Source organism: Cydia splendana, chromosome 17, assembly GCF_910591565.1.
Source record: "Cydia splendana chromosome 17, ilCydSple1.2, whole genome shotgun sequence".
NCBI classification, from domain to species: domain Eukaryota; kingdom Metazoa; phylum Arthropoda; class Insecta; order Lepidoptera; family Tortricidae; genus Cydia; species Cydia splendana.
The window spans coordinates 16,049,540-16,071,416 of record NC_085976.1 but is presented as its reverse complement, the minus strand read 5'-3'; the positions used below and the strand labels follow the sequence as shown (position 1 = coordinate 16,071,416).

At 36.3% G+C, this 21,877-nt stretch overlaps 1 protein-coding gene and 2 long non-coding RNA genes across 4 annotated transcripts; 2 read left to right on the top strand and 1 right to left on the bottom strand.

Annotated features, from left to right (window-relative positions):
• Positions 1–1,821: 1,821 nt before the first annotated feature.
• On the bottom strand, positions 1,822–2,697 carry LOC134798580 (lipase 1-like). The gene has a single exon (XM_063770950.1). The coding sequence runs from the start codon at positions 2,674–2,676 to the stop codon at positions 1,942–1,944; it is 735 nt and encodes a 244-aa protein (XP_063627020.1). The 5' UTR covers positions 2,677–2,697; the 3' UTR covers positions 1,822–1,941.
• Positions 2,698–6,042: 3,345 nt separating this feature from the next.
• LOC134798579 (uncharacterized) lies at positions 6,043–9,124 on the top strand. Its single transcript, XR_010145224.1, has 4 exons — positions 6,043–6,419; positions 6,876–6,989; positions 7,516–7,647; positions 8,990–9,124. It is a non-coding gene; the product is annotated as an uncharacterized LOC134798579 (long non-coding RNA).
• Positions 9,125–10,667: 1,543 nt separating this feature from the next.
• Positions 10,668–13,937, top strand: LOC134798578 (uncharacterized). 2 transcript variants are annotated; one of them, XR_010145223.1, is made up of 3 exons: positions 10,668–10,806; positions 11,648–11,787; positions 12,681–13,937. It is a non-coding gene; the product is annotated as an uncharacterized LOC134798578 (long non-coding RNA). The 2 variants fall into 2 exon arrangements; XR_010145222.1 differs by having other exon boundaries at positions 10,668–10,810.
• The last annotated feature ends 7,940 nt before the right edge of the window (positions 13,938–21,877 follow it).

The following is a 21,877-nucleotide window of genomic DNA, read 5'->3' as shown; positions in this document are numbered from 1 at the left end:
GGTCCCGACTAAGCATGATGCTAGCCTGCCTGGGCCATCGCTGGTCTTCCGCCGTTTTAACGTTTAATGGAATGAAATAAGGAAAAACAGGACGATATAAGAAAAAGGTGAAACTGTTACGACGTCACAGAGTGCAATTTTAATAGTAGCTTATTGTTATGACTGACTCTTTATACAGAGTAACTGATTTAATTAAGAAAACTATCCTATCTCTATTTGCAATGAAGTCGCCACAGTTTTTAAATAAAACAAATGGCAAATGTCTACAGTCTTAGTAGTCTCGCAATACTTCAATCACACTCAACCGCACTAAATCCGAGGCTTGATCAGCACTCTATTGACCAGCGCCGTACCGCAATACACCCTTGCGTTATCGTTATAGTGTTTATATAGGTACCTACTAAATCCGGACACACACGGATCCTTTGGCCAATCAAAAAGCAATGATTATCGCACATGTACAATGCGAGACAAATTTAAAAATAACTCTACTAGACCCACCGCATTGCCGTACCGCAATACACCCTTGCGTTATAGTGTTTATTTATATACCTACTGAATCCGGACACACACGGATCCTTTGGCCAATCAAAAAGCAATGATTATCGCACATGTACAATGCGAGACAAATTTAAAAATAACTCTACTAGACCCACCGCATTGCCGTACCGCAATATACCCTTGCGTTATAGTGTTTATTTATATACCTACTGAATCCGGACACACGCGGATCCTTTGGCCAATCAAAAAGCAATGATTATCTCACATGTACAGTCAGCAGCAGAAGTTGCTAAGTGGGCGAGGTGTTCAAAATTACCTTGACGGGCTCTTATTCTCTTAACAATAAAGTCGCGTCAAGATCATTTTGAACACCGTCACCCGCTTAGCAGCTATTGCAGCTGACTGTACAATGCGAGACAAATTTAAAAAGAATCTACATATACTCTGGCACACCCACTTTGTCAAAGAAAAACATTTTTCTGGAATTCGTGCATTCCTTTTCTGCCTTTTGATTTTTGTGAAACGGTTTGAGTCGCATATTTTAAATGTGAAAACGCTCGAATTTTTATTGAACTATTGATACATTTTTATCGGTCTCGTCGGCTATAAAATGCGTTTCAATTTCTCTTTGCGCTTTGATCTTTGTATCGATACTTTTGGCATTGTAATTACTTTTTGTGAATGTGTTTTAAAATTGTATTGTAAAAGTAATCTAGGTTATTACATCTAGAATAACTTCAAATTTTTTTTAAACTTACCATTTTAACGATATTTTAAAACTTGTCAATAATAACGTCGTAGTTAGGTCAGAAAAAACTTGCTACAAACAAAGTGACGAAGAAAGATAAAACCTAAAGTGAAATTTAAATAAATGTTGGTGAATAAATAAAAGTCACTTTTAAAGCATTAAAAATACGTAATTTCACTAAAATAAAAAATAATTTACAGAGCGAAGTGAACATTGGGAGTTGTAGGAGAGGAAGAGATAGAGTGAGTCGGTGATGGATTTAGGAATAAAACCATTCGGTCATATATAAGCTTTGTTAAAAGGAGCCCTAGAGAGAAAACAATAAAAAAAAATATTTGTCATTGACCATTTTTATTCAACAACTCAATTATGTCTCCAAATAAATACTTATCTGCTTCTCTTCCCCAAGTGAAATCTATGTGGGTCCATTTCTTATCTTTTATAGCCTTTATGTAAACTAGATTTGGCAAAAGTCTTCCAAGGTGTTGGACATCCTCCATCGTTGCCATCATGTCGTTTTCACCATACAAAATGGCAGTTTTGGTAAACACTTTACTCAAATCATATTCCGGAGGAGCAATTTTTCCATAAACAAGAACATTCTTTGAAGGTCCGTAATCAAATTCAGCAAATTTTCCACTAAAATATATTTGATCGTAATGCTCTAAAGTTTTCCGTGAAATACCAGCGAATTATTGAGCAAACAACAGTGGAATAAATTCTGATTCTATACCATCTGGATTGATACCAGTTATTATACCCACGGGGAAAATTGTACAAATCTTTTGTGTCAATTTTCCTAGAGTGCAAAATGATTCCATGAGCTTTTTATCTGCGTTACCATCAGCAAATATCTCATTGACCCGTAGTATTTTCAGGACTTTTGCAATAAGGGGACCTGCTTTTGCTATAGTTGCCATACCAGGTCCTATATGGTCTAGAAATGCTACAGGAGCTAGAGCTATTAGTGGGTCAACTTTCTCATTATATTCTGGTTTTAAGGATGCCAAAACAAAAAAGGATGTTGTACCTTGCGAATGTGCAATTGCACTGAGTTTTGTTTGTTTAGTTTCTTTCAACACTCGATCGATCATCGCCGGCCAGTCGAATAAGCCCACTTGGTGAAAACTGAAGTCCCAGAATGCCTCGTCAGTGTCTGGATTGAGATGAACATGCTTCCTTCCATATCGGTTGCCTCTTATATTTCCAGCCCATACATCGTAGCCTTCGCGCGCCAGGGTTATAGCCAAGGAGTTGTTGCCTCTGAGGACCCAAGTGTTCGAAGTGTCGCCTATTCCGTGCACCAATAGTACCGGTTTCTTCTTCCCTGGTATGTGGAAGAGCGTCAATATATAGCCATCTTCAGTCACCACTTCAAATTCTTCAGCGTAAACACCACATTCGCGTGAAAGTTCAGTGAAATTCATTCGCTCTTTCGGATCTGTTGTAGAACTAACGTCACTGTGTTTAGTAGATTCACTTGAACGCAATATGAAAAGTGATATAATTTGAATTATAATCAGAACTAACCGCATTCTATTCTAGTGCTTTCTTGAGTCAGACTAGTAAACTATAGGTCCGTATGACTAGACAATTAATTTGAAAGTGACGCAACAACTTTAATAATTTATTAATGTGTTTAGTAAGTAAGTACATTAAGTAAAAAGTGATCGTTAGTATTTTCCGTCTTAATCTTCAAGTGATTAATAATATTCCACAGCTTTGGATTATAAGAATCGATTGTAGACCTTATTTTAATAGTAGTAAGGTTTTTAAAATGGCAACAATTATTATAATAATTAAATAAATGATTATTCAATTATTGAATGTGTTGCTGTTTGTAAACATCTAGGAATTAGGAGCTTAATATTAATACTCGTGTTCGACAAATATTTGCTTTCACCGGTATTTGGTCCGTAGGTAGGGTCACCAAACAAGTTATCTGCGTTATAATCTTATTGTTCTATCCTTTCGGCACCCCAGAGTTTCAGAAGGTATTCATTAGCTAACGCCACGCCCATGTCCTTAGTTATAGGGGAGAGTAGGGAAATCCCGGACAGCGGGTAAAAGCGGACGTACTGGACGATACGGTGTATCTTGCCACCCCGTGACCGCCTACAGGGAAATGTTCTTGGCACGTTTGATGCTCAGATATACATCCGGAGGCAGCGATTAATTTTTATCAATTTGCATATAGTTTTCATATTTAAAAAAACAAGACATTTTATTGTAACTACTTAGGTACTCGTACATGCGTGGTACCACGCAGTAATAACATACACTAATCTATGGTACCACGTTAATTTTCGGTCCCAATATTTTGGCACATTTTATCTGACTGCCAGGAGAGGTTATATTTATTTTAATTTCGTACTAGACAGACCCACACAGTGATTTACCCTTCTGATCCTTTAAATGGCCATGTTGGCTTAAAATAATAATTTAAATATTAAAGATACGCCGTGCAACACCAGAATAAAAGGTAAAACATACTGACCACTTGCCTCCCACATCCGGGCCGGATGTTCCGGCCCCGGACAATAGAACCGGGTAAACACCCGGGTAATGTATTAACTTACTGTATACCCGGGCAATCTGCTTTTAAATCTACGCTTAGATTTTTCAGGAATTTGAGATATAAATTTAATGTCCCTTTTGTTTAAAGATATTATTAATGGAGTGTGTAATTTAAGTGTCTAGATAATGTCCCTGCTGTCTTTATGTTGGTTTTCCGAATAAATATTCCAAACATAAATGTGAAATATGAGCCAAGAGTAGGTAGGTATGCCTTGTCGACAAAGTAATTGAGATTTAAATGGAAGCCAAGTTAGATAAGGATTATTCTGATTTTTGGCCATTATTTACGGATTTTGAAGGTGTCATAGAGGGTTTATGATATGTTTGTAGATAAAAATATTAAGTAGCTACAAACAGCACTTTACAACATTACTTAGGTACGTGTCATTACTTTTGTAGACTTACCTGTGACCACAATACCCCAGTGTGGCGTTTCGCTGTTACTTAATTCTTGGAGTTTCTAGCATTAGGGATGGTACTCCAAGAGATTTATTTTAATTAAGTGGGATACAAAAAACAACGTACGATGAAAATACATTATTATTTTTATTAAGTACCTACCTTGAAATATATCTCTACGAGTAAGTCCCCAAAAATAGCGAAATCTAATTAAATTATTTTTTTGAGTTTTCACAAATATTACTTTTCTCATAACTTTTCTCTACATCATGTTCGCCATATTGTAGAAAAAATTACCTATTTTAAACGTGTAATGAAGTGTTAGCGATTGGTTTTAAATATAATTACATATAAAGTCAGTAATAAACATTAAAAAAAATATGTTTTAATTTAATCTCAACTTTTTATTTCAATTTTTGATACCTAAACGGGTGTTTTAAATTACCTATTCATAATTTCTCAGCTATTGTTATTATTCGGCTTCTAAAAATATACTATTCCATTGTATTATAGGCTCTAAAATACGGATTTTCTATTAATCCGCTCTTCGTAAATAGAATTCATGTTCATTTCAGAACAATTAGTCCGATAACGTATATTTTCTATAGAATTATCCTATTAAAATTGAATTATTACATTACAATTGAAGCTTACAGGAATAAGTTTCAATTTTCAGAACTGGATTTCCATTTTCAAAGTCATTGATGAAAATAATTTACAAACAATGTGAACTAATGGGATGAATTTAATACAAAGTGCTTTTAAAGTAATACCACAACGTGTGTTATGTTACATGTACAAAACATTAATTAAATTAAGTGTAGAAATCGCAGAAATCGCGAAGTGTCTGGTTGACGTAACTGGTGACCGAAGAGCTGGCGGCTACGTCGCACAACGTATCAGCATTGCGATACAGCGAGGAAATGCCGCCAGCATCCTTTTTACAATGCCTCAGGGGCCTATTTTAGATTTATGCTAGTTATTAATTTCGTTTAGTAGTTATGTATATATTATATGTAAATAAATGATTAAAAAAAAAGTGTTACATTCGAATTGAGACTGCACCAGCGTCAATGCTGCATACTGGCTGCTGCCCATGGTATAATAATATACTCCGCCTGGTACTCTATTCCGAGATTCGCGTATGACCTAACTGACACGGGCCTACGTCATCATGCTATTTACAGGTTCTCAAACTTTAAAATGTGGGAGAATTTTAACCAACGGTGAAAATTATTTTAACGGCATTAATTTTAAGTTATTCATGTAGAAACATAGTAAAATAAAACAAATCTAATGTATTAAATTAAACTTTATTTATCTATACAAGACAAACGTTTGAAAAACTAATTCACAGTTACACATTAATTACCAAGCTTACGGCGTGAAAAGTTTGGAAAACACCGCGACTGCTGACACTGAGCGAGAAGGAAAATAATTAACACGCGTTCGACAAGGATGGCGGTCAGTGGGGCTACCGCGAATACCGAAAATCGTCAATTGCGGGCAATTCTGACAGATAAAACACGGTTTGCAACCGCGAAGACAGCCGTCATCGAACGGCCCGTTCGAAAGACGATTATGGATCGAATATCGTTCCATAGACCTACCGCGAAACGGAATTTTCGGAGTTTTTGACAGCACGAAATTCGTAAAGAACTGTCAAAACACACGTTACCTCAAGAGCTAACGTTGTTCTTTCGTTTACCATAGTGCTGCCAGATAACTCGGCTTTCAGCTTTTTATCCCGTTTTTGTGGCAGTGAATCCGCGCATTGTTTTGCAAATATTTTGAATGTCCTCGGTTTTTGAGCACTGCAGCGGGATCAATAAATAGATATTTGGGGATTATGCTCTATCAACTCGCAGTTTCAAAGCAGTGCTCCTGTTTTTTCAATTTCATGACCTGGCAATTTCATTCTGTCATAATAGGGTATCATGCCCTTCGTGTATCTTATTATTATAGTTGATTGTGTCGTGCTGCGTGAAATTGTACTGTTTGTTTGTGAACTATTACAAAGATGTTTCTGTCGCAAGAGAACCTGGCTGAAGAAATCCGGCAACAAGCCGCTTCTATAGGTGCCTAATGCGAGAAAAATTCCGCTAAGTGAAAGTTCTGGACGCGGAGTTTGTAAATACCACGCTGCATATTTCCACATCCACGACGAAATAGCTGTAGGACCCTGTTCAATAAGGTATACTTTTTAGATTATTTAGTAAGTCATTAATCAAATAGTCAAAACATTGAACATTCACAATAAAAGGTCTAGAGCATTGCAAGATGTATGTTTCAAGTATTCAAAGTTCTACCTTCATGGGAAGCTATGTAGTGTCTGTCAGTATCTAATTAAAATAATATACCATTTGATAGAATGTATTTTTGTATTATACAGAAGATATTAATTTAATAATATATGTAAGTATATAAATGTTATGGGACAATCTTACCCAAATTGACAAAGCCCCACAATAAGCTCAAGAAGGCTTATGTTGTGATATATAATAAATACACACATGGAAAACACACACCAAATGACTCAGGAACAGATATCTGTGCTCATCACATAAATAAATAATGCCGAGATTCAAACTGAGTTGTTCGCAAAGTAGTGTACTTCTACGTTATTTTTCCATTTAAACTTTTATGGCAGGCAGATTATCAAGATGAAGTGGGCCGGGACCAAATGGATGCCTGTTTCTCAGCAAGCGGTGTCCAACTGCTAAATTACCCCGGTCTTATCAGTATGGGCTATCATTAAAGCCGGGTAAGTGAAATTTGTTTACATTATTTATAATAACCTCATATCAGATAAAATAATACTGTGAGTACCTGGCACGTACTACTTAATATGCCATGAATGAATATGAATTTATAAAATATACTGATAGATATTGTTAAAAAAAAACTTGGGTTTAAAAAGAAGAATTGTCCAGTCAAATTGTATTTGTAATATATGGGTCTTCTTACCTGATTGAAATGTTAAAATAAATAAATACATAAAACATTTACAGTTAAGGTTGTTCTAGCCCCCACTCTATCTATACACAGTGTTCCTTATATGTAGGTAATCTTACCTACATACAATAATTACGTATCTACCCAATTCTAAAAGAAGTATACATATATACATAATTGATGCTAAGTAGTACTTAACCAGTATTTCAGTAAATACTTAGCAGGGCTCTTCTCAAAAAAATAGTTATACATACATTGTACATTAGAAGTAATGCACATTAATCTTATATCATATTTCATAAATTAAGTACTAATAATTTCATTCTGCATTCCAGGGGTTTTCGATGCACACATGTGACCCTTCATGGGCCATAGGAATATGAAGACCGCTTCTTGTATATCTTTTCCATCACGGAACAATGGTGTTCCGGACCTTTGGGAGGCGTGCGCGGAGCCGTAGGCAACACGTGAGTCCCTTTTGACACTTAATGAAATGTAAGGGGTAAACCGAGCGGATGCTGCCCTTGCCCGCGTCATGGAACACACGCAGAGGCAGCATCCGCCAGGGTGTAAGGACTATTGAGAGTTGATGGTATCTAAAATTAACTAGGCTAATGCGTGCAAGCGATGGTGATGATAAGTACTGGGCTAAGGGATATAAATGGTATAAAACGGACGACTGCCTAATAAAATGATACGCAATTTTATTTCCGGCAGATATATTATTATTATTAGTCTAATAGAAGCAGCTAAAACAGCTTGTCTATTTCTGTGCTTGTTTTGAAGGGCAATTTTATAAAAAAACCTACCTCTTATTTATACTACTGTATACTATTGTAATAATGTTTTGAAAGTTGTCTCTTTAGTGTATCTTATAAAAAAAGATTGCCTCTTTATCCTGTTAGGAGGTTGATATATTGATCAGTATATTTCATGTTTTCCATGTGTGTAAAAATAATTTTGTGGAATAATAATCTTAACCAGTTTATTCTAATCCCAAAATATTTTAATTTTAAACTGGCTCTTAGCCCAGTCGGTAGTGACCCCGTCAATGAAAGAGGAATTTTCGAGCTCGAATCCTGGTAAAGGTATTTATTTCTGTGTTTATCACAGATATATGATCCGGAGTTATGAATGTTTTATATTATTCTATCTATTGTATAATTATATCTTCATTTAGTACTCACAATACAAGCTTTATTTAGCTTTCTATTGGACTAGGTCGATTTGTGTCTTAGCTTTTAGGTTTTTTACGATTTGAATATATAAGTAGAATATAAAAAAAATCACAAAACAATAAAAAATATATAAACATATTATAAAAAAAAACTAACCTAGAATGCCGCCAGCAGCGGGGCAAGGCCCAAGCTGCCGGTGGTCAAGGCCGCAGTGCGAGGAATCGACGTAGGTACTATACGCGCCGTGTCCAAGATATTTATTAATTACTAGCTTCTGCCCGCGACATCGTATGCGTGGGATGATGACGATGATTGAAAAAAACTAACCCTTTCTCGGGGCCCAAACTATATCCATACCAAATTTAGTCCAAATCGGTTCAGGGGTTTAAGCGTCAAGAGGTAACAGACAGACACACTTTTACGCGCATTTATAATATTAGTATGAAAGTATGGATTATTAATTTATTTAATTTACTAAGCCTTACATTACTTATTTCCAGACTTTATAGAAGATGTGTATACTACTGTATACCTACTCTAAAATATTCATGATTTGAATTTGACTTCCTTTTTTTGTAACTTCGTACTAAAGTGAAACAGAAATTAACAACAACTGACGTTTGGTTTTCAGATACGGGATCATATCAATTACGTGGACAAGTCGTATGGTGGGACAACCTACGACCCCTTTATATGGAGCAACAGCGTTAGTCGAGATTACTTCGAGCAGCTGGCATGTGTGGCACCAGCGAAATAGTGTACATTAGGTATGTATGTGTTATAATTTATATACATATATTTGGTGTTTCTAATCACGCACTACGATACCACAGTAATATTAATCAGCATGTGTGTGTATGCAGGGTTGGGCAAAATACTGGCTTCCACGTATTTCAAATACAAATTACAAAATACATTGTTAAAAGTATTTGAAATACTAAATACAAATTACTTTGGTGACGGGTATTTGAAATACAAAATACAAATTACAGTGTTTAAAATAATGTATTTCAAATACAAAATACAAAATACCTTTCAATTTTTTTGTTTAATCATTTAGTTTTTTTAACGAATATCCTTTCCTAAACACTTATAGGGTCATTGCGCTAGTTTTCGTCCACTTGACGAAATTTGAATATAAACCTACATTGCTGCACAAATTTGGACTGATTTCAATCCTTAATGTCTAAACAAAATATATATCTGTCTACATATCAAAATTATGGACCAGACCAGGACTGGTCCATAAATTCAAAGTCGCTCAGCGAGCTATGGAAAGGGCTATGCTCGGAGTCTCTCTGAGGGATCGTATTCGAAATGAAGTTATCCGTCAGAGAACTAAAGTCGTCGACATAGCCCACCGGATTAGCAAGCTGAAGTGGCAGTGGGCCGATCATATTAGCCGTAGAACCGATAACCGTTGGGGTAGACGAGTTCTCGAGTGGAGTCCGCGCATCGGCAAACGTAGCGTAGGACGCCCTCAGACTAGATGGAGCGATGACCTTCGCAAGGCGGCTGGCAAGAGCTGGTTCAGAGTTGCCGCAAATCGTGCTCAATGGCGTGCAATAGGAGAGGCCTATGTCCAGCAGTGGACGAGAGTAGGCTGATGATGATGATGATGATGATATCAAAATTATATTTCGCAAATAGTAAATTAAAAATGAAATATATTATTTGCTAATCCGTCAAGTAGTCTAAAACTAGAGCATGGACGGAAACTACTGCAATGACCCTATACCCTGGCTGTTGAAGAAAAGTTCCGCGCAGAATAGCTCGCGCATTGTATTTGCCCTCGTACAAGTCGTACATTATATTTAAATAAACGTTCCATTTTAGGATTATAGAATTTAATAAAATGTATTTTGTAGAAATGTATTTTGATGCTTGAAGTATTTGAAATACAAAATACAAAATACATGTGAGTGCAGTATTTGAAATACCAAATACAAAATACTTTTCCAGGTAGTATTTGAAATACAAATACAAAATACAAAAATGTATTTCAAATACGTATTTCAAATACATGTAATTGAAATACTGCCCAACCCTGTGTGTATGTGTGTGTGTGTGTTCATTTTTATTAATTCACACACACACACACACACACAATCAATTAATCGTTTAGTTAGCGCATCATGGAAAAAATGATTTACAAAATTGTCGAATGACGCTAGATGTAAAATGTGGATGACTGAAAAAATAGGAATAAATTAGAATTGTACAATACAAGCAAAAGGGAGCTAAGCTAACTAAATTCGTACTATGGTGAAATATAAATTAACATTATGTAACGTTCGGTTTTCAGATATGGGAACAAGTCAACTACATCATTAACATGGACGCGTCGTACGGCAGGGCAACCCACGACGCCTTCATATGTAGCAATAGCATTAGTCAAGACTACTTCGAGCAGCGGGCATGTGGTACCAGCGAAATAGCGCACATTAGGTAGGTAGGTATGTTATAACTTAATAATTTATATAAATATATATTGTGTTCTTAATCATACACTAAACGATCCTACAGTAAGATCAATGAGCCTGTGTGAGTGTATGTGTGTTTGGGAGCTACGTACTACAGACAGACATAGATGCACATGTTACGTCAGGGGTTCATTAATGGTTTAACGCAGCGGTCGGCAACAGGCGGCCCGCGGGCTGCATGCGGCCTGCTAATCTTTCGCTTGCAGCCCGGCCCGCGAGCCTTGCTGGCTATTTTGTATGTAATATTGACAAACGACAATATCTGATAAATTCACAAATATTAATAAAGTGCGGCCCACTTCAACATTGTTAACAACTATGTACTTATGTGGCCCTTGGCTGCTAAAAGGTTTAGCTCATCACGGAAACTATTTACGAAATATTTCGAATGACCCTAGAGTTAGACCAAGAAAAGACTGCAATGATTCTGATAGCACACGCAGTGCAACTGTTATTTTAAACGTCAAACTTCTATGAAATTATGACGCATAAATAACACTTACCTACACTGTGCATGCTATCAATATCGTTGCAGCCTTATCTTGGTCTAACTCTAGTTGCAAAATGTGGAGGACGGAAATAATAGGAATATAATTGTGTCTTATTTTATATTATTATCCCTGACAGAACGGCAATAATTGCCGCTTATTGTATATGCATTTAGGGTGAGAGACTCTTCGTTTGTTTGTGTTAGTTACAAATAAATGTTTCCATTGCGGCCTTCAGGAAAGGTTCCGTAACAACAGCGATGGTTTTTAGGCAGATATTAACCCACTATTAATATAATGTGCTTATTATAATTTTAGAAGACTCCGGGTATCCACTGCGGGAACACGGGACACCTTATGATTTCTGCAAGCGGCGCCGCAGAAGAATCCCCGAGGCTATAACGCCATACAAAAGAAGGCGCGCTCCACTATAGAGCTAACATTTGGGATATTAAAAGGTAACTTAGTGTTATGGACACTGATTTGCAGTTCTTTATTATTTTTTATTTATTCAGGCAAACACTAAGTATAAGTTTACAGCTGCAAGATGCCAAGACACTTATACTGTTAATAATACATAGTCAGTATCATAAAATTCATAAATATGTATACACTTTTCGAACTATCTCTAACATACATATTATGTATTACTAAGTTACCTAGATATTTAAAAAAAAACTGATATTAAGTAACATAGGCAGAGTTTAAAAAAATCCTGATACTACGTTGTAGGGACGGCCACTTGTCTGCGAATATGTCTGCGTTTTGGACTGTAGCTATGAAGTTAACCATCCATTGTGTAGATTTGCATTGGGGGGTGACGAGAAAGCTGTTTCATTCGCCGACAGATCCAACAACCATCGGCATAGGTCCTACTATAGGCTTATACTTAGATACGCTTTCCACAGGGATAGCACGCGCATTGTTGGTGTGTGTCTGTTTCCCGGCGACACTTCAACGACATGTAACTATTACACGTCGAAAACTTTCAAAATGGCGAAGTCATTGTAAACTAGCGTCTAAAGAAAATAAGAATCATAAAATTAGTATTCTAAATCAGCGGTCGGCATCATTTTAGCAGCCAAGGGCCACATAGTAGTTAAAAAGTTGAAGCGGGCCGCACTTTGTTAATATGTGTTACTTTATCAAACATTGTCGTTTGTCAATATTACATACAAAATAGCCAAGGGGGCTCGCGGGTCGCAAGTGAGAGGTTCACGGGCCGCCTGTTGCCTACCGCTGTTCTAAATAATAATGAAATTCCTAGTAATGTAATGAAGATGTCAAACAGTAATATTAGTACATAGTAAGTATAGTAATAATTCTAATACCAGTTCTTATGATGTTTCAGTTACACCACCACCATGGCCACTACTGTCTGATCTGTGATCCGTGCTGTGCCTATACGCGAAGACCGTACTCCCGACGACGGCGATGAAAATAACACTGCCGGCTTTTCAAGGAGCTACATTACCAGCTGATAATGCAACTATTACCCAATGCCCCGTACCTACGTAGTATAGAAGAAGACTAAGACTTATCTACTATATAAGCAGAGGCTAGCAAACTAGTCTTATTTCCTATGAGGCCATGCTGTGGTAATTATTAAATTCACCTTAGAAAGCTAATGTAAGGCATAAGGATAATAAGGCACATATATTTGAATCGCCTCCTTTACAGGAATAAATTGTGTAATTTATTGTACCTGCTAGTTAAACTAATACACGATTAGCAGCACTAAGAGTTGTATTGGCCAAGTTGACTACGGAGTAATATACCTAGCAGGTACAATAAATTACATTTGTTTCTGAGTGATTTAAAATATGTGTCTTAACCAGACACAGATTGTGCCGATTGTGTTATTAACTATGATTGCATAACTTTGTCTAGTATAGTTCTGAATATTTGACCATCGATATAAATGATGTAGATATACAAAGATAGATAGATAGAATACTTTAAAATTTAAAGATGTATAATGCGTGTGTTTATTTCTTAAGATGTATGTATTGTTCAAAATTCCATGGCAGAATTTTGTTACAAAACAATCAGTGTAGTAGTATAGTATATAACGATAAGCAAACATGTTACTCGTAAAGGAATAATTACACACGAACGAAATATATAAGACTTGTAATGTAAAAATCTAAATGTTATATTATATCTGAGTTGTGTAAACTTCGAAAACTTTTGGCTGTGGCGGCGAACAATTATTTCATGACACGGCAGGCGTGCCTTACGCCATAGAATATGATCGCACGCCTGTCGTGTCATGCGCCACACGTTGAAATCATTGATGACACGCCTGTCGTGCCAACCGCACCGAAACGGTTATAAATGTACCTATGATAAATAATTTTATAAGGTTAGGTAGGCTATTTTATTTCTTACTCTTGTATGTGCAAATAAACATAGTCAATGATTAGTCAATAATATGTAAATGACATTAGAGTGAGACCAAGATAAGTATGCAGCTATTTTTATAGCACAAACGTGCAAGTGTATTTTAAATTCCAAATTTCTATGAAATTATGTATTTAAATAACATTTGCGCGTCTGTGCTATAAAAATCGCTTAATATCTTGGTCTGACTAACTCTTTTCGAATGTAGACAATAAGGGAGGAGGGGGAAGCTTCTGCCCATTTGCCGCCTGTTTGTGCATGTGCTGCATTCAGCTAGTCCCAAATTTTATTATATTAATATTTAAAATATAATTATACAATTTTAACCCTTTACCAGGCTAACATTTCGAAAATGACAATTGAATGTCTTACTCATCAAAAATAGAACAGATGTTTGAAGTGCCATACGTGGGAAATATAACCCTTAACCCTTAGCCTGGTAAAATTGTTAAATTTTTTACACAAATTAATAAATAAAACAATGTTAATGTGAAGACAAACTTTTTATTGAAAATCCCCCAACTACGTGTTCGACCACTGCCCGACGATCCGCGAGATATAGTCGCGACGCTTCCGTGTACTGATAAAAATAGCTAAATTCAATAAAATATACTTTGCGTATAATTTTATTATTTTTTGTTTTAACTTAAATCGGACAAATCTCTATATACATTATACACTTTCAATAAAGAATATTTCAAATCAGTCTAAGCAAATAAAGTTATAAAATTAATGTTAAAAAAAGACCAAAGTTTTTTCCACCGCATCAGTTCGCGGGTGTATAAGTGGTCGTTGGCTTCGATCACCTTCATCTCCAGCACCACCTCACATTCTTGTGGCTCCTGTTGCGGTTGACCGGGTTGGAGTTGTGATTAGGCGACGGACCGGCGCGGCTGGTAGACTGGGAGTCGAGGGCGGGATAACCCTATGAGGCGCTGCCAGACATGCTCTGGAGTCTGTGGAAATGTTAATAAAAACAAGAATTATATTTAGATATATACAAATTATTGTATTAAACCATACTCCAGTGAACGGTGTGAAATTGAAATTAAGTTTATATGTCAAATCTAATTATTCTTATTTATTATAATTTAGACATTTGTAGACCTTTAAAGCATGACGTATAGGATATATAAGTATGTAGCTAGCCTACTTGGCATCTAGGTAAGTAGGTACCCATGTACCTAGTTGGCGTTGGGCAGACACTTTTATTTCAAAGAAAGTATGAAAGTGAAAGAAAATCGTAGATTATCTCATACACAATCAGGATAGTTTCATGAGTACGAAACGTTACTGTGATTTAAATCAGTAAAAATGCCTACCTTTGTTGGCCTCCATATCATTATAGAAATTTCCATTTTCCAGCAATAGCTGGAAGCTATAAGCTTGAACATATTCCTTGCCAGGGTGCTCACTTTAGGTCCATTGTGATTCCCACTAGTCTGGAACTAAAAAAACACATGAATTAGAGCATATTTTTCTAAAATAACCGGCTACAGGAGCCGCGGACAATCAATAGACTATTTGACCTTAAGAACTTACAAAGTAATAAAATAAATTACTTTTGAGAAAATATTAATAATAGGTAGATTGAAAATGATCCTTTAAACTGCTAAAATAATTATTTTATGTAAAAACTACAACTGTTCACTGTTTAACAAGTATCTTATTCTTATTTGTTTCATAAGTCGAGCGAGAGTAACCAAAAGTATGCAATGAAACTACATATGTAGTTTCGAAAGTCATCGGGTACTAGGAAGTAATTTATATGTTTAAAAGCAACTAAAATAATCAAAAGTAGGTACATTGTGATACATAGTTTCAAAAATTCGTCAAGTACTTCAATTATAACGGTAATTTCTTCTGCTTAGAAAGTTTTTTTTAAAGACAAGATAAAGATTTTCTTACCTTTTCAATGTAAATACAAATTTTATAATATTAAAATATGTGGTACAACAGACAAACATCGGCGACATCAAGACAGCCATGAGACAGTAAACAATGAATTTGACATTGACAGTCTTGACACTACTGCTTAATCTATTAAAATTATATTCGACAAACAGCAAAAAATGTTAAATTGGTATTAAAACTTATTCTACGAAGGTTTTTAGTATCATTGTATGTTATAAGTACGTAAAACTAATTATTTAAGTATATCTAACTCAGTTTTAAGTAAATTATTAATTTACCGGTTTAATGTCCCAGCGTAGGATGTGAAGTGTGATGCACACTTAACGTTAGGTTCGTTCATTCCATTCACGTCGGTCAATTCTATGGATTCGAAAGACGTAAGCCAAAACGAAAGAGTTTCCCGGTAGGCTTCAGTTGGTTCGTTCGAACTAATTTACGTGCGGATGGCGCTCTATCGTTCGATTTTCACGGTAGGGCCCCAGGGCATGAAGTTATCTAGATCCGAATTGTCAAATGTGACAGCGCTATCCTGTGTTGTCAGTAGTGTAAACAGAATTAACGTCTGAAATTTCTGTCGTGAATCGGAAGATATTGCTAACGAATAATTAAAAAATCGGGCAAGTGCGAGTCGGACTCGCGCACGAAGGGTTCCGTACCATATAAAAAAAAACAAAAAAAAAAGCAAAAAAAAAAACGGTCACCCATCCAAGTACTGACCACTCCCGACGTTGCTTAACTTTGGTCAAAAATCACGTTTGTTGTATGGGAGCCCCATTTAAATCTTTATTTTATTCTGTTTTTAGTATTTGTTGTTATAGCGGCAACAGAAATACATCATCTGTGAAAATTTCAACTGTCTAGCTATCACGGTTCGTGAGATACAGCCTGGTGACAGACGGACGGACGGACGGACGGACGGACGGACGGACGGACGGACGGACAGCGAAGTCTTAGTAATAGGGTCCCGTTTTACCCTTTGGGTACGGAACCCTAAAAATGACGTGTTATTGTAAAATTTAAGATAAAATACATATAAATGAAAATTATAAAATTATAAAGAAATATTTTAACTTATTAACCATAGGTATAATGTACCCATGTAACATGTTATGTTGAAATAAAGTGGCAATGTTATTGTGACGTAGGCCCGTGTCACTCTGGGAATAGAAGACCATGTTTAATTAGACCATGGCTGCTGCCGTCTGTTTTGCTGCGGGAAACGTCAAATATAGTCTGTCAAGCAAAGTACATATGTCAGTGTACAGCAAAGTGAAGTAGGGCAACACTCAAAGAGCAGTATTGCGCTAAAAAAAGCAGCAGTGTACATCGAACCAAAACATGTAATTATCAAAATTCATAACCTCAAATTTTATAAATATTTACGATCAACGTAGCGTACATTGTAGGCACCTTGACTTTGCTTAAGTTCATGCACAATCTTATTTAATATATTGGTATTTAATGGTAACAGCAGAAATTTATCTCGAAATAGCAACGATTGAGAATGTAAACAAACAAGATGGCTGTCATTCACGATCCACATTGCACAGATAAAACACAGACGACACGTGATTTTGAAATTATTCGGAAACAGCTAGTGTTGCTAACCCGCGATTTTTCAAATTTGCCGTCTTTTGCTACTGACAAGATTTGCTTGTCCAACATACATATTCAAATGTCATACAATACTATTACTTTTTGACGTTTCCTGTGGCAATGCTGCATATTACCGCTGTGGTGCGGTCTCAATCCGAACTCATAACTCATAATCAATACACGGTCGAGTTTAACTATCTAACACTATATTTATATACTCGTAAATTTTATATAAGCCGCGGTTTTAACATACCGCTATATATTAGCATTATATTTTTTACACAAAATAAAACATATTTAATATATTTTCAAATCCTATTCTCATCCCTAGACCGCGGCAAAAACGAGACTTTGTGACGCAAACACGAAGGAAAAGTGGGCATGTCGCTTTTTAGAAGCAACTTAGTAATTTATCTTAGCTGCTTAAGCTTGACCTTTTTTGTTTTTGCCTTTGCCTTTTTAATTAGTTTCGTGCCGAGTTAAGATTTAAAAAAGCTTACATTTTTTTGGTAAGTACGTCTTTATGGTTTGTGTTGTTATTTTGTTATCTCTGACCAAACTCTGAGGGGTGAATATGTACATACTGAACAACTTTTACTATGGGACCAAACCCGAAATCGCGAAAAAAAATTCAATACAGAAAACCGCCTACCGCCTTGACAATAGAGGCGTGTTCAGATATTCGTGGGAACCTTGGCCGCTCCGATATATCTGATGGTGACTGTAAATTCCAGACCTGTGCCACAGAATAAATAATAGTACTACCGTACAGAAAGGAAACTTCCTACAAAACCGAAGTTTGACAGCGGTTCAGGGTCGAATCATACTATCCCTTTCTAATATATGGCACTATCCCTTTCGGCTATTTAGGGTTGTCAAAATTCAAGTGATTATCTTATCTGTGGTCCTGCACGCCAAAGGAAGTCAAGTGGTGCCAACCCTAATAATTGCTCGGAGCAATGCTGAGCCGAGCGGAGCCGAGTTTGGCCGAAGTCAGGAGTTTCGCACCCCTGCCTGTGCTTGAGAGTGACAAACACCTTCCTAGGTAAATTATCAAAAATCATGAATCTAGTATATAACTGGATCAGGCATGAGGGGTGGGAGGAAACGACCGAACAGGTTAGTCTTATTACCGTGCAGTAGGAGTAGCAGCGAAAGAGCTATTGTTTGTCCTTGTCACAGTCTCACATTGTTTAGCACTTCTATAGGATCCTACCTTCTATGGCAAAAATACACTGTTGAAAATAAGACCCCAGTGTGGCTACCACCAGTTTGGCACTGACTTAAACGCTAGCACGTAACTTACTTTCTATGCATATCGCTCGTTAGTACCTACGTCGATACATATAAGTGCGAGCGGTACATAAAGTAAATTACGTGGACGTTGGCGTATATATGTCAGTGTTGACACAGTCAGTCACTCATGGTACGGGTACAGAAAAGCAATCGCATTTCGATATTCCAACCTGTCGTTTTAATTCAGCTTCATCTCTTTCTCCATTTTTTGTTATTCATCTCGAACCTTTTAATAAAATTACCATAAACATAAAAATACAAATTCACTGCACCGCGGCAGGGGAATTGGCTCGTAAATGTTCATAAAAAAATACGGCGCATTAGAAGATTGTTGGGAGAGTTATGTATTTTGAAATCTGTTTTATGTATTAAAATTGTGTGCGACTTTGTATCTAAACTCGTGTAAAGGGAAGTCATAGTTCCATGTTATGCCAGCATTCAGAACTTGCCAGGGCGCATTGGGGCGTTTTCAGAAATATATATTGAAAACCTGATTCTTCCACATCTGGACGTTCTTGGGCTCATTCTACTCAGAATCGACAGCATTCTCCATCCCACCATTAAAAAAAGATGTCCCAAAATGTCCATTCCATTACGTCACGTTTTAGTATGAAAAAATTTTTTACTTGTATGTGCGTGACGTAGTGGAATGTACAATTTTCATACAAATTTTTGGGACATTTTATTTTATCATCAGAATTGAATATGCTAGTGATTCTAAGTTGAAAGAACCCAAAAACACCGGTATCTGTGAGAATCGGGTTTTCGATATTTATTTCTGAAAACGCCCATTGAGACAGGGGACTATAATTGAGAGTTGATAGCTAAAATCGAAAATGTGCTTATATAGCCAATCAAATTAAATCCAAAAATGCGTTTTCTGGAGTTAATCCCAGCAGGCTAACAATCGATTTAATACCTTTATTAAATTTGGTCTTAAATGCGTGTAATACGAGTTTTCTTAATCCCAGGAGGTGTGCATCACATTCATTTTTTAAATAGTAAATTTCACTATAGGTTATAAATGACTTTGTTACCACTTTTATGAACAACTCTAATAGAAACCACATAAAACGATAAGCCAAGTTAAATCTACTCTTTGAACAATAATTATTTATTCCGAAACGTAACATCTAGCAGGGGATCTAAGGTCCCGTTTTCTAAGGGGACCTTGCATTTTGGAGACAAAGCAAACCGCTTGGAACAGGTGTTCCTGGGGGTGACCTGAGCTGATTAAGCCCGGTTGCCAAGAGGTTCCCCCCAGCAGGTGGGCAAGGGAGGGGGGGGGAAAGTGCCTCCCGCGCGCCTCACTCTAAGCTTTATATCTGTATACATCTCGCAACTATATCAAGTTTGGTGTCATTTTCGTATAATTCGAGGATGAAGAATTCATTTCTATGACTATATTTTCACTCACCCATACAAAAAATTCGAAAAATTCAAAATTCAAAAAAAAATCTTTAAATTTTTTTTTCGAAAATCTTGTACAAAATTTATACTATGAGGATTTGCTCTAGAAAAAAAATATCTGTGAATAGCCCAGTTATCCTACTATACAGAATAGTAAACTTGTCAAACTTTTTTTTTTCATAACTCTGTTAAAAAAATGTTTTGTGTCGCGCGGCGTACCTGCATTGTAAGAGCGGTATGCAACGTTTAGGATTTTTAAGTATATTTAGATGATTTCTGACAAGTTGTTATTCTTCTGGTGGTAGATTACATTAATAAATTACTTCTGGACGTGATATATTTACAAATATAAATTAAATATATAAATAAAGATGTTGGGAAAACTTTCGCTAATAGAGTTAAGTATTATAAATGTGATAAAATTAACATAGGAGATGTTTGACAAAAAATGCGGGTTAAAATAAGATATATATATTGTTCGTAATTGCCATTACATTGTGACACGGCACTTTACATGAATGATTCAGTTTAACGTTTTTAGGATTGTCTCGAATATAGTATAGTTTTGTTTTATGGCAAGGAAGTCATTGATGTAGCAACAAAACAAATGACAACCATTTGGCCAATTAGAAACTAATTAAATCTGATGGTGTTGCTACTTCAAATTAAATCCTAAATTGATGGAATAGTATTTATTAAATATTTAAATCAAAACTTAATTTTTAAATACAAAAAAGGTGGAAATATGTTTAGATAATTAAATATGATTTATTTCTATATGTTGGACTTACATACAAAAATTATTCCAAGAATTTCATTAGTTACTGTTATTTTGATTGTGTTATCCCAGGGACAGTTAGGTTGAGATTTTCCTGGTTGGCTTTTGCCCTGGATGGGCATCTTTTAATTTAGAAAGTGAAGCTAAATACATCATGCTCTGGTAGCATCGATCCGAGTCTTGGTTAGGCAGCAGCCGCTGCATCCATGAGCTAGGAAGCTCATGCCGAAGTTATTTTGCCACAAACATCTGCTGGTAAAACAATGTGGTGGGAGGGAGTATCAGAGCTGTGAGATGAGTCCACTCTAGGAATTTCCAGCTGCTGACTGGGTTTTTCGTTTTTATGTTACTACGGATGTGAAACCAGTTCGCATATCAGAGTATGGAAGTCTGTCCATATTCCTAAAACTTCAAGTGTGTCGGGTGAGCAGTTCGCCATAAGAATTTCGCTCTTCTGCTGGGTGGAGGAGACGACATCTTCAAGCTGAGGCCTTAGGCTTTCTGTGGTGCTCCGCGGTGCAATATTGTTATGAGGTTGGTGTACGCTTTCCTTCCATCCTAGAAGCTATTTCCAAATTTAAAGTTAGAGAATTTATTAAATCGTATGTGATGGCAAATGATAAATTAGGTACTAACAAATTTAGATAGGTCTGCTTGTAAATCATTGTAGAACCATTTTTGGCACGACCCGGCTCTATCGTCTGACATTATAGAATAAGGTGCTTAATGCTAGCTTAATAAATGATTTACTTGTAGAACAACTTCCTCAGTGTGAGAATAGAAATAAATTATGTGTCACAAAACTAACATTTCATTTTGACATCCTTTAGAAACCCCTGAATAGTTGATGGAAATAAGTGTAAGCACCTGCTTGAGTTTTTGGTTAAGATTTAGATTGGTTAATGTAGTAACCTTAATTGTCCGTGAGTTTCCCCTGGGCAAAGCCCCAGCCGGGCTAGGAATATCACCGTGACAACATGCCCATGTGACTGTGCATTTTAGGTTTTTTTTAACGCAGTTGCACCTTCCTGCGCATTTTGTTTTGCAGCGGCAACGAATAAGCTCTAAACAAGCAGCAGCCGCCGCAGGTAGGCTTGTCCATATGGGCTCCCAATAACCATGTTGTTTGGACCAGCCCCAGTCAGCAGGGC

What these genes read in the sequence shown, in the direction of transcription:
- LOC134798580 (XM_063770950.1), bottom strand. Translation starts at nt 2,676, where the DNA reads ATGAATTTCACTGAACTTTCACGCGAATGTGGTGTTTACGCTGAAGAA.